The 18,026-nt window shown below is 46.6% G+C and overlaps 1 protein-coding gene across 1 annotated transcript in view; it reads left to right on the top strand.

Moving 5' to 3' along the window:
• Positions 1-18,026, top strand: part of LOC133349427 (MAP kinase-activated protein kinase 2-like) — a 46,269-nt gene continuing 28,243 nt past the window's right edge. Inside the window, 1 exon segment of the mRNA XM_061562847.1 lies at positions 1-666. Coding sequence (XP_061418831.1) covers positions 484-666 — 183 coding nt within the window. The 5' untranslated portion in view covers positions 1-483.

Raw genomic sequence — 18,026 nt, 5'->3', positions numbered from 1 at the left:
AAGCAATTTCCTGCCCCGTGTTTGTGGCTTGTGAAGGTGGCGACAATCTTCGTTCTCTCTCTCTCTCTAGAGCGCAAAGCACCAAACTTAGTGGCCCATCGGAGTGCGCCAGCGAGCGAGCGAGTGAGTGGGACACAATACGAGCCGCTAAAGTTAACACTCCCTCTCTCTCTCTTCCCCAGGGAGTCTCAACAACCGGAGTTTATACGCCCACGTTGTTGTTGGTGGTGGTGGTGGTTGTTGTGGTTGGTGGTGGCGATGCGGGGCCCCTGTAGGGAGGGCAGCCTAAGGCGCAGTGGTGGAGCCGTGCTCCGCTAAGTCCGACACTTTGTAAGAACTTTATTTTATATATTTATTCGTCCGCGTGTGTGTCCAAACACACGCTCGTACGAGTTTTAAACAAGGTTTGTTTTTTCACTTCTTCTCGCCTTACCACACAACAACAACAACAACGTTTAAGATAAACAAGCTTAGATATTAGAGATGTGGCCGAATCCCAACACGTCGCAACAGCAGCAGCAGGCAGCAGCAAGGGCCTCCGTCGTGTTCAAGAGGAATGCCATCACAGACGACTACAAAGTGTCGGCCCAGGTGCTGGGGCTCGGAATCAACGGCAAGGTTCTGATGGTGACCAACAAGAAGAACGGCGACAAGTACGCGCTCAAGGTACAGCTGAATTGATAGCTAACACACACAACTACACACTCCTATACACACTTATACACCTACACACAACTATACACACTTACACATACACACAACTACACACACGCTTACACACTTACACACCTACACACAACTATACACACATACACACCTATACACACACCTATACACTTACACACACTCCTATACACACTTATACACCTACACACAACTATACACACACTTATACACCTACACACAACTATACACACACACTTATACACCTATAAACCTATAAACCTACACACAACTACACACACGCTTACACACTTATACACCTACACACAACTATACACACACACTTATACACCTATACACCTACACACACTTACACATACACACCTATACACACACCTATACACTTACACACACTCCTATACACCTATACAACTATCTACCCACACACCTATACAACTACCCACACACCTATACACACACCTACCTACACACTTATACACATACCTACCCAGACACCTATACAACTACCCACACACCTATACACACACCCACATACCCACCCACACACCTACCCACACACTTATACACATACCTACCCAGACACCTATACACACCTACACACACCTATACACACACCCACATACCCACCCACACACCTACCCACAAACCTATACACACACCTACCCACACACTTATACACATACCTACCCAGACACCTATACAACTATCTACCCATACAACTACCCACACACCTATACACACACCTCCACACACCTATACACACCTATACAACTACCCACACAACTACCCAGACACCTATACACACACCTCCACACACCTATACACACCTATACAACTACCCACACAACTACCCAGACACCTATACAACTAACTACTCAGACATCGATACACACACCTATCCACACACCTACCCACACACCTACCCACACCTACCCACACGCCTATACAACTACCTACACACACACCTATACACACGCCTATACAACTACCTACACACATACCTACCCACATACCTACCCACATACCTACCCACATACCCCACACGCCTATACAAATAGTGGACATACCCACCTAACTACACATCTAACTACTTTTTCACAAACATAACTATACACCTACCTACCCACACACCTATACACCTACTCACACGCCTATACAACTACCTACCCACACACCTACCTACCCACATACCTATACAACTAGTGGACTTGCCCACCTACCAACACATCTAACTACTTATTCACAAACATAACTATACACCTACCTACAAAAAACAAAGATGCCCCGTATAGACTTAACAGACTGTAGGGGCAAGTGCTGTTAACGAGCACCTATGAAGGCCGACGGGGTGGGTGGCCAACACCACGCCCGACCGCCTTTGTCTCCCCAGTCATGCTGTTGACACACCGCACCGGGTACTCATTTGAGGCTGAGTCGACCTAGGGGAGGCCCAGGACCGATTCAGATAATCGTCGCCGGTGTTGGCCCTGAGCTGGAATCGAACCGCTACACCACCGCTCCGCACAACACCTACACACACACATCCACATACCTTCCTACTTATATACACACGAACCCACTAACCCCTATAACTACCTACTTGCACATCTAACTACCTATCCACACACTTACCAACACACCGATCTGTACACCTAACCAACTACGTACGCACCCCTATCACTCTACATACCCACATACCAAGCTACACAAAACCAATTCAAATTCCCAACTACCTACTCAACTACCCACCAACACTCCCACATACCTACCCACACACCTACCCACACACCTACCCACACACCTATCCACACACCTATCCACACACCCACATACCCACCCACACACCTATCCACACCTATACACACACCTATACACACCTATACATACACCTACCCACACACCTACCCACACACCCACACACCTACTCAACTACCCACCAACACACCCACACACCTATCCACACCTACCCACACACCTACCCACACACCCACACACACCCACACACACACCTACACACACCTATACACCTATACACACACCTATACACACACCTATACCCACACACCTACCCACACACCGACACACCGACACACCTACTCAACTACCCACCAACACACCCACACACCTATCCACACCTCGTGTCTCTCTACGTGACTGTCTTTTTCAAGTACGAGTGGGATGGTGTGTCTTGATGAATACCTGTACGGGTAGGAATGCGTTGTCTTTGCCAATTCCTACACTGTACGTGTGGGGCAGTGTGTGGATCTCACCTGTTCACGTGGGGACAGTATGTCTGTCTCAGTTACACGTGGGGACAGTGTGTCTGTCTCAGTTACACGTGGTTCAACGTATCTGTCTCACGGGGAACCAATGGCACCCGATGGTTTCCAGGCAAATGTGTTAAGATACACGTTGGACACATTTTCACTTGTACACCTGGGACACAGTCACGGAGACGCATGGGTCACTCCATGTTTGTTTCTCACGGGTTACGTGTGACACACCGAAACTTTCAGTGGCCTTAGCGGGTACACGTGGCAGGACACCGTTAGTTAAAGGTACACGTTGGGCAATGTCTCACGCATACGTTGAGTACGTAAATAAGTGTCTTGTCTGTCTCAGGTATGCCTGGGACAGTTTCAGGCCTACAGATATGTCCGTGGGACACGGGTCAGTCTTTCTCAGAAACACGTGGGATACTGACATTGTCTGTCTCACAAGATGAACTTTTATGGGTACCCACTACACATCCTTAACAAATACTCCGTACATAGGGGGGTGTATCTTTTAAATTATACACAAGGTAATCGTGTGTATATATATCACAGATTGAGCAACCCGTTATATGTACGATTACATACCTTGTGATTCGGTCTACATAACAAGATGGCCATACATTTAGTTATTTTGAGCTGGTGGTCCGAAATAAGGCCGAGGGCTTTTGTGCATGCCTAGTGCACACCTGTTGTTAAAATTAAAATCGCATATCACAGGTAGAGGTGTGCTACTCGCTCTCAGTATCGCAGAAAGAGGGCTAGGTTAAAGATCTACTCTCCACATTGTACTTTACAGCACAACTTTATTATTAAGTGAGCCTGGAGTTTGGCTATTGCCGAACATTCATAGATTACGGAGCACTGATCCACATTGTTTGGGGCAACACACCTCGCCATCAAAATCTCACGTTTCCACAGAGGCCACATCTTGTTGGATCTGATACACAGTACTGTACCTATTTTTCCACTGCACAACTGAGCCGTGCTGGTGCCGATCCAAGCCCGGTTGTGACTAAGCAGTTTTTTTTATTCCCACTTCAAAACCCAAGCCGTTGCAGCTGAAACATCTACGTGACTTTACCGAAAAAACCAGAGTATGAATCCTTGCAGTCACGAAAGCTTCAAATCCTAGAATTAAGCTTAAACATCGTTCGCATTCATTGAGTCCAGACGAGAGGACCGTAGAAGATGAGGTGATGCCTCCCTCACAGTGTGCTTCAGAGGTCGCAACCGGGTACCCGATACCCGTACCCTACCCGATACCCGGCTACCAGGGTTGCGATTTCCGCATGGAAAATGCGGAAGGAGGGTTCAAATTTTCCCGCATTTTTGCTAAAGTCAACCGCAAACGGTGGAAAGACTACTCCTATGACCGCGCGCTTTTAACAACACGTTAATGCGTTCTATTGGAAAGGATACATGCAAGGCCCAGCATCACGTAGGGCTTTGAGTTACTGATTGGAATGAATATATGATTTCCGCATTTCCGCACAAGAACCACATACTTTATTCAAATGCGGAGCCGTGATTACGAGCACATGTACATGATGTATCCTTTCCAATAGAACGCATTAACGTGTTGTTAAAAGCGCGCGGTCATAGGAGTAGTCTTTCCACCGTTTGCGGTTGACTTTAGCAAAAATGCGGGAAAATTTGAACCCTCCTTCCGCATTTTCCATGCGGAAATCGCAACCCTGCCGGCTACCCGTACCCGGCCAGGTACGGGTATGGGTACCCGTTTGCGACCCTGGTGCGGCCGGGTACGGGTACGGGTAGGCCGTGAGTCACTGGTGAGTAACCGTCTGTCACTCATTTCGGGTAGGGTACGGGTAGCGAACGGGTACCCGTACCCGGCCGGGTACGGGTAAGGGTACCCATTTGCGACCCTGGTGCGGCCGGGTACGGGTACCCATTTGCGACCCTGGTGCGGCCGGGTACGGGTAAGGAATCAAAACCCGTTTGCGACCTCTGCTGTGCTTACACCAACATACGTCACACGTCATCAAAGATCCAATTAGCCCCGAACTATGGCCCTACTTGGTCCCGAGCCAGATATCTTGTGAGGCCAGGGGTTACCACGCTTGGTTTCCAGCTCGGCATCGGAAAATATATTTGTTTGTAAAACCTTTTTCTGAAGATGACCGCTTGTGCTGCGATCGAAACGTCGTAGTTTTTTTGTTATTTTATTTGAACCTATCTACGTGACTTTAACGAAAGACCCAAGAATATATTTGGGAAACAGCAAGTGGAAAAGCGGCCCCATCGTGATGGGAGCCCTGCACGAGTTTGGCTCGGGCGTGGCCAGTGGAAAAAGGGGGTGTGATGGTAAAACCCGGGCCCCTTTCGGATGGGGGCTTCATAACAGTTTGAGGGAGATTTCTTGAAGAGGAAGACACGTGGATCGTTGGAGGTCAGAACAGTGTACTCGCACTGTTGAGATTCTGGATTCTAATCCAGGTTTTAGTTGTGGTTAAGACACTTAGATCGACATGGCATCTCCGATTAGCACGGTTGGCTACGAACGGTGCGAAATAAATTCTACACATTGTGATTAATCTGGGGTCTCAAGTGTAGTGATTTGATGGTCTTGAGCTGGCCACCAATGACTTGCATAGAAACCCATAGACTCGGACGGATGATGCAGAACCATAGACTTGGATAGAGACCCAAAGATTCCCACAGAAACCTGTAGACTCTCAAAAACCCACGGGGGGGGGGGGGGGGCTCCCTTAGAGAACAACAATACAGTCACAAGAGAATGAGCTGTGATTAAACCGGATTCATGGTCTCAGCCTGGTCACCAATGACCGCACCAAAACAAAAAAACCCCGACACATACAATTTAGTCCTGAATGTTATAGTGTTTGGCCATGTGCGATGAAACCGGAGTAACCGGAGGAAAGCCACACCATATGAGGTGGGGTGCAGGGCAACACCTCCCTCTGTTGTCATACCTTGGCCCCATTGCAGCCAGAGTCTACAACACAACACGTGGTTATTCACAGATAAGTCGTCTCCCCTTATCCAAGTGCTCTACTAAGCAGGCTGAAGCCTGCTCGAATTTCCAAAGTCCGACTCGATCAGCCGCATTCCAGGTGATTAGGTAATTTCTACGCCACGGCTTGGCACTGGCCTTGTCACGTAAATTGCAGGGGAGTGTGGAGGAATGACAACACTACTGGCCGGACCCTCCCTCATCAACCCAACTTGATGGTTAATCCTCGAGTTGAATTACATTTTTGTTACAGTGTGTGTGGGAGCGATAGTGTCGCGGTTAGTGCGCTGTGCGACGAACCCGGCGACCCGGGTTCGATTTTCACGGCCAACACCGGTGGCGATTATCTGAACTGGTCCTGGGCCTCCCCTAGGTCGACTCAGCATCAAACTTGTACCTGGTGCGGTGTGTAAACATCGCCTACTGGGGAGATAAAGGCGGCCGGGCGTGGTGCTGGCCACCCACCCTCTCGTGTGCCGTGCCGGCCTTCATAGGTGCTCGCTAATAGCACTTGCCCCAACAATCTGTTGAAGGCTATACGGGGGACCTTCATCTTTTTTTTTCTCCACCACAGTGTACAAAGCTGTGCCTTGTACAGAGAAGTTTTTAGTTTTTTTGTTGAAGCCGTCTCTTTCTGAGCTGCACTGTTGACTTTTACAAAGACTTTTTCTTTTTTTTGCCCCCCCCCCCCTCTCTCTTTGTAAGAGTCACAACCTTAAACTGGCCAAGTGTGCTGGGGAGGGGGTGTGGGTAGAGACGTGTGTTTAGCTCCAGGCACAGGTATTTGTAGGGGCTGGTTTTCTTTTACACATACACACAGTACTGTATTTCCTGATTCATAAAAAAAACTAGTACAAAGAAACTCCACGGATTTGTTTTCGCCCTTTAGAAAGTGTACACTGCCCCCTTTTTTGCAGCATCTCGAGATATTATGGTTACACTTAAGACTCCTTCTAAATGAAAAATTAACGTGTATTACTAGTAACTGGTGGTGGGATTTTACCCACTTTCGTTCAGCTTCAAATGTCCAGCACAAGATGTTGACACACTTAAGAACTTTAGGCCGATCGTGCCTTATGAGTAAAACCAATTGACTCCGGGCTGTGAAATTCAGATTTTCGGATGCTTGTATTTACAGCTATAGTTGTGTAAATATATCGGCTTTCTAGCCCATTTCAAGCATCATTCGAGGTTATGTCAATCACTCAGTCACAGTTGTCTCTGTGTTCGATGAAGGGGTCTGTACTGCTTTAGTCTTATGGCATGAGGACAAAATGACGAATGCAGTGTACGTGAAAGTATTTTTTATTATTCCCACTTTCCAGTCGTGACTTGACCGTTAGTGCTTTATCTATCAGTCACATCTTTGGTAATCAGTTTTGTCCTGTTTATAATGGTGTGTATGACCCCTTCCGTATGTGTCAATCACTGTTCCCTTTTTTGTTAACTCACAAAGCTGTAACTTGAAGCGGCTAAATTTACCACCAAACGCCACCTCCCAGTAAACATGCAACGATGGGCCCCCAACGGTTCCAGCCACTTGCCAATGTTGGCATGTTTACTGGGGTTGAGAATGCAGCATTACTGAACAGTGGCAACGCTTGGGATTTATTGCAATGTGGGCGGTAACGACGATTTAAAAAACAAAAACCCGATTTCGATTTAAAGCTTTCGTGACTGCATGGATTCATCTTCTTGGTTCTTTCGGTAAAGTCACGTAGAAGGGAAATAATAAAATAATAAAAATAAAACATAATAAAATAATATAATATTATGTTTTATTACGTAGTATTTTTATTATTTTATTATTATAATATTATGTTTTATTATGTTGTATTTTTATTATTTTATTATCTCCCTTCTACGTGACTTTACCGAAAGAACCAAGAAGATAAAAAACCCGATTGCAAAATCTTATATTAGAATGAGTGTTGTTACAGTATGCGGCACTTTTATTTTGTCGACATCCTGGTATTTTATCTGGAAAGCAAAGTCCAGGATGTCTAACGCCAGGTTGTTGGAACGGATGCGGGTCTGAAGGTGGCTTTTTATCCGCCCCGCATTCTCATTTGTCGAGGGGCATAAACGACTGTGTTATGCAAACACATTGATGAAGTTGTAAAAAAAACAACGTGGCATGGCGTTGGCTAGCCGTATGTGTCTCTGTACGACCCTTTCGGGGCGAGGGCCGCTGAGGTTATTTGACCATACTTCACCACGTTGGTCAGTGTGGGTTGGTGAAGACGTGACGCCATCATCCTGTACAGCACTTTTTTTCGGCACCGCCCTCTGCTGCCATAAAAAAAAACATAGCCTCGCAGTAGCTTGTTCTTGAATGGGTGGTGGTCGTCCATACTAAGGAGCACAAAGCAATGTATATATTTGACAAATAATCACTGTTTATACGTTATGTTACAAGGCAGTAAAGATGGGTAAATGTAATGGCTTTGTGCTACAACTGGACCGCACCACTAGGCGTGTGCCAAGCCAACCCAGCACAGGTCAGGAGGCACCAGGGTTTTTCCACTGCAGAAGCCAAACTGTGCCACTGACGTCACACACAACGAACGAATCACGGTTTGTTTCTGGCTCGGATTTGCAAATATCAGAGTCATTGGAAAACCCACCAGTACCCCAAGGGTCCCGCGCTACCTTAGCTTGGATGTGCCAGTGGAAAAGGGTTATGTGGCTCTGGTTACAACGAGACCTGTGTCGTAGGCCCAAACTCTGGCCTCGAGTTAAAACTAAAATATAAATATATTATACCAGGTAAGGCCCACTGAGCTATATAGTTCTTTTTCAGAAGCAATCTGGCCACAAATGATAGCTCAACAAAGCGGTTTAGCACGTGGAAATGTATAGCAGGCAAATACACTGAATGCATGTTTCTAAATGTGGAAGGAAAAACCGGAGGACACGAAGAAAAATCCACACAACCACGGGGAGAGAGACATGCAACTGAAAATATACAGGTGTCACGGCCTGGATCGAACCTCCGACCTCCTGTATACCAGGCGAGGTACATTGTGAACCTTACCACACCTTACGATCAGGGTGAGATGTTTGTTTTGTCACTTGAGTGTCATGCACATGCTTTGAATTTATATTTTTCCGCCATACAGATAGACCCCCCCAAAAGAGAAGCTATGCGGAGGAAGTGGACCAGTGTGGCACAATCTCAGCTTGGACATGGAAGCACAAATTTAACAATGTTACTTTAAAAAAAGAAATACTTAAATATATTGTAAACACTGTGGGAATAGTGACTAAATGAATGGACTTTTGAAATATAGAAAGTAGTGCTAGCATTGGTTGGATTAAATTAATTGCCCCAATAAATTGTAATCCTGTAATATTTGACCACCTTGGTGATTTGATAAATTTTCACGTTCGGTGTCACAGTTCGATTCAGGATTCAAACATTTATTTTTCCACTGCGATTCATTTAACAGTGCAAGGGTAATTTGATGAATGACATATACATGTATAGAATTCAGAAAGAAATAATTTTCACGTGCATAATTGATGCATCTTTTTCTATAAAAAATAATATTATTTGTTTAACTAGGAAAGCCTCATTAAGTCTTAAGACGTTTTCAGTATGCATTGGGATGTTTCGAAAGTTCCATTTAAAGGAGTGCTTTTCATGCGAGTGGAAACCAGAGTACCCAGGGAAAACCCACCATGCGGACAAGGGGATCAAGGGAATACCACTGAAAACTCCGCACAGATGGGTTATTGAATCTACTTGCTGTACTGCCATCTCCTCGCCACCTCGCATTCCAGCTTATTTGGGAGTTTCACAAATATACGCGTGATCCACTAACCCTTGCCTTTAAGCGGCTGGTTCGTATGTCTGCCACAAGAAGAAACTCGCTCTTACTGGTGTGTGGCCCACTTTGGCTCCACCATAAAACAACCCACCAGTGCTCTGGTTGTGTGCCTGTTTCAATGCATTGCTTAATGGTTGTGTTTGCTCTTGCGAAACTGTAACATAGCAACTGTCTGGACTGTGTCCTCCATGAAAGTGTGTTTAACAGAGGCAAATTGTCTTTCAAGAAAAAAAGGACTTTTAAAAATGAACATTCTATTATACAGAATTCTATTTCAGCCTTTTGGAGTGGTGTCACAGTGGTGTTGGGGCCCAGCGCGCACAGTGGTTAGTGCATTGCGTTATTAATCCGCCAGCCCCAGTTCGTTTCTCAACCACGGCTATGAACAGTGGTGAGTTGTACCGATCCCTTGCTGGGTGTCCGTCTTGAACAACCCGCACTGATCCACGTGGTGAAGTATGTTCAAACAACTCGTGACAAATACGGCATGGGGAAGGCCTTCATCCAGCAGGGGATTGACAAAGGGCTGTAAATTGTTATGATACTTTTTTTTTATTTCACTCGAATCCGTTATAGCATTGGCCTTTCTTGCCAGTAGGACCTATTGCCCAGTTGAGTTATTTTGGCCACGTGGGGACCACAAGTGACACAGGATTTGCAAACAGTTCACAAGTGATTCCTCTTGCCCTGATTTACAATGTGTTGTGTGTGACAGCTGAAGAAATAGCTGATTGCCGTACAGCTCTTAAGGTGGGAACACTGCACAGATGGTGGGCAATTCTACCAATCCAAACAACTGCTGGTCCAATTCATTCAGGCAGATTGTTGGCTATTATTGTTGTGGCTGGGTGATTATCCAGCCTAGGTCGCTGGGTTCATAGCACAGTCCATGAACCGATGTGCCACTGCTCCACACCTAGAATAGTAATAGTGACATCGAAATCATACCCACTGTTTACTCAGGAACGCCTCACTGAGTCTCAAGATTATCATTTTTCTCCTGGAGGACCCTGCTTCAGAATTTTTTTTTTGCCAGATCCATTCACGAGTGCCTGGTGTGTGGCAGAACATGCGAGTACCCACAGAAAACGTAAACATGAAAGGGATAACGATCAAAGCTCCACACAGCTATATACAATCCCTTGCTGCACTGTAAATTCCGTAGCCACCTTACAGCCTAAGCATACCTCGCATGGTATTCCCCGACAGTCTCCCTTACAAGTACTAACCAGGCTCATACCTGGATGAAGCTGGTCGTAATCACCAGCGAATCGTCGTACTCGAATTGTAAGTGTTGCGGGTTTACTCTCCAATGCACCGGTGTGCGGAAGTAGTAGCCGATTGGCACGTTTTGTTTACATGAAAAGCCTTACTCTAATGGGCTGTGTCGGGTGGTGGCGGCCTTAACGACACATTTTTATTCTTTGGGTCTTTCGGTAAAGTCACGTAGATGGGTTCAAAGAAAATATTCTAAAGACAGCACTGTCGTGGTCGCTGCCCACCACTTGCATTGGCTGCTGACATTTGGGCTATGCTCATTTCAAACCTTTAAGTAGTTGTCTTTAGAAGCTAACCCCCCTTTTCCTGATGACGACTGCTTGTGTTGCGATCGAAACTGTGGTTTTTTGTTATTTTACTTGAACCTATCTACCTGACTTTACCGAAAGACCCAAAGAATATTAATCCCAGCAGTCACGAATGCTTTAAGTCAAGACACATTTATATTTAGCGATCTAACCCCCCAAAAAACCGCTTATTCTGGATCAAACCTCCTTTGCTTGCCTTCTGTGAGGCCTGTTGACATTGGGCATGCTCAGATGGATTTGGCCATTTTTATTTCTTATCATTCCTGTATGTGGCATAAACATGACAACTGTAATTCAATTTCGATTTAAAGCTTTCAGTGACTGCAGGGATTCATCTTCTTGGTTCTTTTGGTAAAGCCACGTAGAAGGGAATTGTATTTTATTATGTTTTATTTTTATTATTTTATTATTTCCCTTCTACGTGACTTTACGGAAAGAACCAAGAAGATGTAATTAAATTACCGGACCAATTGTGTGTGGTATCCCAATGCACACTACTTGTAGGCAAGTACAGGAACGGGGGACGAGGTGACGTGCGGAAATTAGTCACGCGTTCAAGCCGAGAGTCGAGTGTTTTGTTTCGTTTGCCGTTGCTGGAGCTTGCTTAACAACGCTTGTGGAGAGACTGGAGTTTCTTGAGTGGCTACCACCCCCTCCCAAACGTCGCTTGAGTGTGGTCGTTGATGACTAGTTCGTTCCTGTTTTTGTCTGATTATTGGTGAAAACGTGCCTCCATCATTAGCCATCAACTGCTGGACGAAGGCCTCCCCCAGCCATTGTCGTCTCTCGCGGTTGTGGGATGTAACAACCAAGTCTGGCTAGTTTGCTGGAGAATGTTAGGATTCAGATTGCGCAAAACAACTTGGTTCCCTTAGCTCCCATTATGAATCAATTATCAAGTAAGGGAGATGTTAACTTAAGCAGCTACCCCCAATTCCTGAAGTGGCTCTCTGCACGTGGAGCGAGACACCAGACATCATGATGAACACGTGGTACAACCTGATAACAAATTGGATAGCCGCCCGGCACAATCGTGAAAACCTAGGCAGTAGTATCCATCGAGCTGAAAACAACACGAAGAGCTATTTGTTTCGAATTCGTAAAAAAACTATTTCAAGAGCTGCAATGCATGTGAATACGAGACTGTTCTTCATAAATAACATCAGGAAGTGAGTTACATGCGGGTTGCCGAGCCTTGCCCATGGTGAACTGGACTTCCACGGTAAACTAGACTTCCATGGTCAGATGTCGGCAACTAAAATAACAAGAAGAGCCAATTTTTTTTTTGGAATTCCAAGAGCCACACCTGCATTCTGTAAAGAGCCGAACGTGGCTTTGGAGCCGCAGGTTGCTGACCCCTGATCTTGCTCTTGCACACGGGCCGATCTCATATTCCTTCTCCGCAGTGGATGTACTCCCTGGAATACTGGACCGATTCCATAACCGACATTGGGGAAAGTGGTCGAGATGATTCGTTTCAGACGTTTTGTCAACGTGTCCATCTTGCCTGGACTGTGCTCTCCTCCGCAATCAACGGTCTGTTACATTTAATGCAAGGAGGCGGAGGAGGAGGGATTTAACCTCTTGGAATTTAATACAGGGTGCTTAAAATGTTAACACTTCGGAGAATTTGCAACAATACCACGATAAATGTGCCTCCAGGCTCTGGAGACCACCTGGAGAAGATTCCAGGCGTGTGTTGACAATGATGGCGAACAAGTGAAGACTCTTTGACTTTCTGAAGCTATTAACATTACATTTGTTATCACGTGACAGTGTATTATCCGTTATTTTACCATTAAACACTCTAGTCCCATATAAGTGTCAACATTTTTTTAAGCACCCTGTACATTTTGTGCATTTTCCAAGAGGCATGATGTGCTTTGACGCTGAATGAGATTTCATTTTTAGGACCAGTGGAGGTGTCAACCAGAAGTGGGTAGATCATGACCAGGGGTTCGGTAAACAAAATAACAAGAAGAGAATTTTTTTTTATTCGGTAAAAAAAAAACTATTTCAAGAGCCGCAATGCATGTGAATTCGAGATGGTGATGGTCCTTAATAAATACCATAACGAAGCCAGTCCTTAAAGTGACGCTTTCGGCTCCAGTACGGCAGATTGCCGACCCCTGATCATGACCAACGATGATAATTATTAAGAGGTATGACACTTCACCTTACTTCAGAATTAGATGAATTGTCTCGATTCAGGGTCTCCATTCGTTTCAAGAATGAATTTTTTTTTTCCTGAACTTGTTGCCATGAAATGTAGCGGGGCCCATTACGGATGGCATATACGAGTTGAAAAACATCGATTCTTGCACACGCACTTCGATGTCGTGTATAGTGAGCTTTAGAAACGAGACGAACCGATGCAACGTTGCACCTTTAGTGAACCGCACTCACGAATCGTGACAGCTCGTGCCCTCGGGTTTCACTAGCGCGGCTGCAGTGCCCTATTTAATCGCGTGCGTCACTGCGCATGTGTGTGTGCGCGCGTTTGGGGAGCAGTGACGCAGTGGTTAGCGCACTGCGCTACAAACCCGGCCACCCGAGTTCAATTCCAGCTCACGAACAATATGGCATTGTGTGTGTGGTTGTGTCTGTACGCGCGTGTTGTTGTTGTGGGAGTTTATATCCATGTGTACGTGTGTTTTGAACGGTGTGCGTGTGCGATCCCATGCGGGCATGCCGTGTGAAAACAGCGTGCCTGTGTGTGTAACTGTGTGTGTGTGTACCTGTGTGTGTGGGGAGCGGTAGTGTAGCGGTTAGCGCGCTGCACTACGAACTTGGCGACCCGGGTTCGATTCCCGCTCACGGCAAACACCAGTGACGATTATCTGAACCGGATCTGGGCCTCCCCTAGGTCGACTCAGCCTCAAATGAGTACCTGATGCGGTGTGTAAACATCGCCGCTAGGGAGACAAAGGCGGTCGGGCGTGGTGCTGGCCACCCACCCCCTCGTGTACCGTTCCGGCCTTCATAGGTGCTCGCTAACAGCACTTGCCCCTACAGTCTGTTAAGGCTATATGGGGGATATTTGTCTTTGTACCTGTGTGTGGGGAGCGGTCAGCGCGCTGCACTACGAACCCGGCGACACGAGTTCGATTCCCGCTCACAGCCAACACCAGTGACGATTATCTGAACCAGTCCTTATCTGAACCAGTCCTGGGCCTTCCGTAGGTCGACTCAGCCTCAAATTACAACATGGTGTGTGTAAACATCGCCCTTGGGGAGACAAAGGCGGCCGGGCGTGGTGCTGGTCACCCCCTCCCCCTCGTGTGCCGTGCTGGCACTCCGCTAACAGCACTTGCCCCTACAGTCTGTTGAGGCTATACGGGGGATCTGTGTCTTTGTTTGTTTTCGTGTTTGCGTGGGGTAGCATTGGATACATTTCTTCTAAGCGGACCCCACGGCGACACACTTATAGTTTGCGTGCGGCCTCAGTAATTTTTTTCTGATTTTTTTCACTTCTTAATAAAATTCCGAGAGGGGATTTCCCACTTGAACACATGTGCCTGTCTGTAGGATGTTATATTTTTAAACCGTCATCAGCCACAGTGGGTGGGGTAGATGTGTGTTCTGCATCTTGGCCATATGGATTCACTGACCAGTAGATGTTTGTTCTGCATGTTGGCCATATGGATTCACTGACCAGTAGATGTTTGTTCTGCATGTTGGCCATATGGATTCACTGACCAGTAGATGTGTGTTCTGCACTTTGGCCATATGGATTCACTGACCAGTAGATGTGCATTCTGCATGTTGGCCATATGGATTCACTGACCAGTAGATGTTTGTTCTGCATGTTGGCCATATGGATTCACTGACCAGCAGATGTGTGTTCTGCATGTTGGCCATATGGATTCACTGACCAGTAGATGTTTGTTCTGCACTTTGGCCATATGGATTCACTGACCAGTAGATGTTTGTTCTGCATGTTGGCCATATGGATTCACTGACCAGTAGATGTGCATTCTGCATGTTGGCCATATGGATTCACTGACCAGTAGATGTTTGTTCTGCACTTTGGCCATATGGATTCACTGACCAGTAGATGTTTGTTCTGCATGTTGGCCATATGGATTCACTGACCAGTAGATGTTTGTTCTGCACTTTGGCCATATGGATTCACTGACCAGTAGATGTGCATTCTGCATGTTGGCCATATGGATTCACTGACCAGTAGATGTGCATTCTGCATGTTGGCCATATGGATTCACTGACCAGTAGATGTGCATTCTGCATGTTGGCCATATGGATTCACTGACCAGTAGATGTTTTCGCACTTGGCCATTCCATATGGATTCACTGACCAGTAGATGTGCATTCTGCATGTTGGCCATATGGATTCACTGACCAGTAGATGTTTGTTCTGCACTTTGGCCATATAAATTCACTGACCAGTAGATGTGTGTTTTGCATGTTGGCGAGACATTGGGATAATGCAGCTAAAACTCGCACGGCTAACTACGCCAGCGAGCGATTGAGTGTGTGATTTCCTTACTCTTGTCCTTGGGATACTTTGCGGCGATGGCGCCAAATGTTACTTGGCAGGTCGGGCCACGTTGTGGGAGGTTGTTGGCCCGGGGGTGAAGCAGCCATCGATGAAATGAATAAGGGGAAGATGACCGAAAAAGTGACTTCCACTTTATCTCGAATTGTCACGGAAAAATTGTGCTGAAGGCTCTCAGTGGTTTGTGATTAATGATGATATTAATATACAACCGGTGACACCGAGGAAGCCTTGAAACATTGTCCAGAGTTTGCTTGCTCAAACAAAGTCTGCTGGGTAATATTATTCTGGAGAGGCAAGAAATAGGCTGATGGGCGAGAACGTATTTGTATTAGACAGTACGTGGAAACGGAAGGGAGTTGTGTGATGTGAAAAAAAAAGTGTTACGATTTGTAAATCCACTGCTGGATGAACACCACCCCCCCTCCTCCTCCGACGCCACCATGTCGGGCACTAAAGTTATTTGTGCGAGTTAATCGACCGTACTTCTTCTTCATGCCGGTCGAGCTTACACGAGTACAGAACAACGGCGGCGGATTTCGCTTCACTGCCCTCTGCTACCCGCAGCAGCCTACGACGCCTGTTTTAAATGGACGGCGATCGCCCCTGTCGACATTTTCGACCCCGCTTGGCTTCCAAGGTTGGAACGGGGGACTCGGTCAAATTATTTGCGCCGATTCCATCGTAGACTGCTCTTTTTTTTCTTGTTTGAGGTATTATACACTATTAGTGCTCCTGGTACTGTAAGCTGGTTTCATCTGGCCCGAGCAAGATTAGATCTGCGGGCAGCTTTTCTCATGTGCCTCCTCCTCCTCTTCCCAGAGCAGGGAGGTCGGCGAGGGCCATGGGAGGGGTGACTTGGCGGAAGTTATGTGACGGGCACACAGCCAGCCACCCCCCACTGTACACGGGGCTTCACTCACACCCGGCCTTCTTCAGCCTGCCCCAAGCGTTTCCTCTTCATTCTACATTGGGCAGAGACGCACACACACACGCCACACGGCCTCGCTTGCCGGGCCGGTGTGTTGGAAAGGAACGCAGAAACTTTGAACGGTGCCAGTTATTAGCACGAGCAAGGCTCAGGTTTTACTTGAAATTGGGTTTCTCTGATCCGTGTTTGTTTTTGTGTTGGGCCACGTAGTCGTTTTTAATGTCAACATTCTTGTCATGAAACCCTCCACCAACCCGACAAGATACATTTGACAAAGATTATATTTGGACGTGCCAATGTATCGATCACATTCTCGCCAATAAAGCTCCTCGCCAGTGGCTTAACACTCTTCACGAGTGAATTTAGCACCAAATCAAACTGATTCGAAGTTCAGAAAGTTCAACCGATAATCCGCTAACTCCGCGCTAATACACGTCGTGACATCACCGACTGGTTTAAATGAGTAATTTCCATTAACGCGCAATTCGTCAAAATTCAGCCCCCGCTACTTCTTTCAAGTGTTGATTATATCAAGTGCTTTAAACACAATGACCTTCATTGATATTCATGAGTGGGTTTTCTTCATTTTGAAACTGTTATGATGAGTCATGGGTTATACGTTAGCAGCCACTTTACCTTCCATCCATTGTACATTCACACAACTTATTAACACAAGCACATTGTTTAGAGAACAATGTACGATGTGCTGTTTGGAAAAGGCATTGGGCTTGGTCATCAGTAGGCGATGATGGCTGATTGTCAAGCATCATGACTGAGTTGCAGCAAAGGCCATCTGAGAGGACGTTCACCGTGGAGATGGAGCAACGCGATCAACTCGTGTGCGGGAGCCAGACGTGGATTATTGCATGACAAGACCGTGAGAGATGATGACGGCTTGGGGTGGGGGGACAGGAAGACTTCGTCCAGCAGTAGGTTAATCATGGCTGATGACGATTGCAAGCGCACAGTAGCGGTGGGTGGTGACTCATTGGAATGATGCTGTGTCAAACGCACTGAACCAGCACACTTAGGTCCTGAATTCAAGTGGATGGGTTTCACCTGCTTGCGATGATTATTTGGCCAGTTTCTCTGAAGTGTAGTGAGGTGATGGCCTCAGCCTTCACCTCACGAATCGACGAAACACCGGCGAAGGAAGGGGGGGGGGTGCCCACTCGAGAACCCAGCGACCTCGGCTCTGTCCCAGT

The sequence above is a fragment of the Lethenteron reissneri genome, chromosome 30, assembly GCF_015708825.2.
Source record: "Lethenteron reissneri isolate LAM-NWPU_2019-01 chromosome 30, ASM1570882v1, whole genome shotgun sequence".
Taxonomy (NCBI): domain Eukaryota; kingdom Metazoa; phylum Chordata; class Hyperoartia; order Petromyzontiformes; family Petromyzontidae; genus Lethenteron; species Lethenteron reissneri.
The sequence above is the reverse complement of the archived record's forward strand: the minus strand, read 5'-3'. Positions and strand labels throughout refer to the sequence as shown.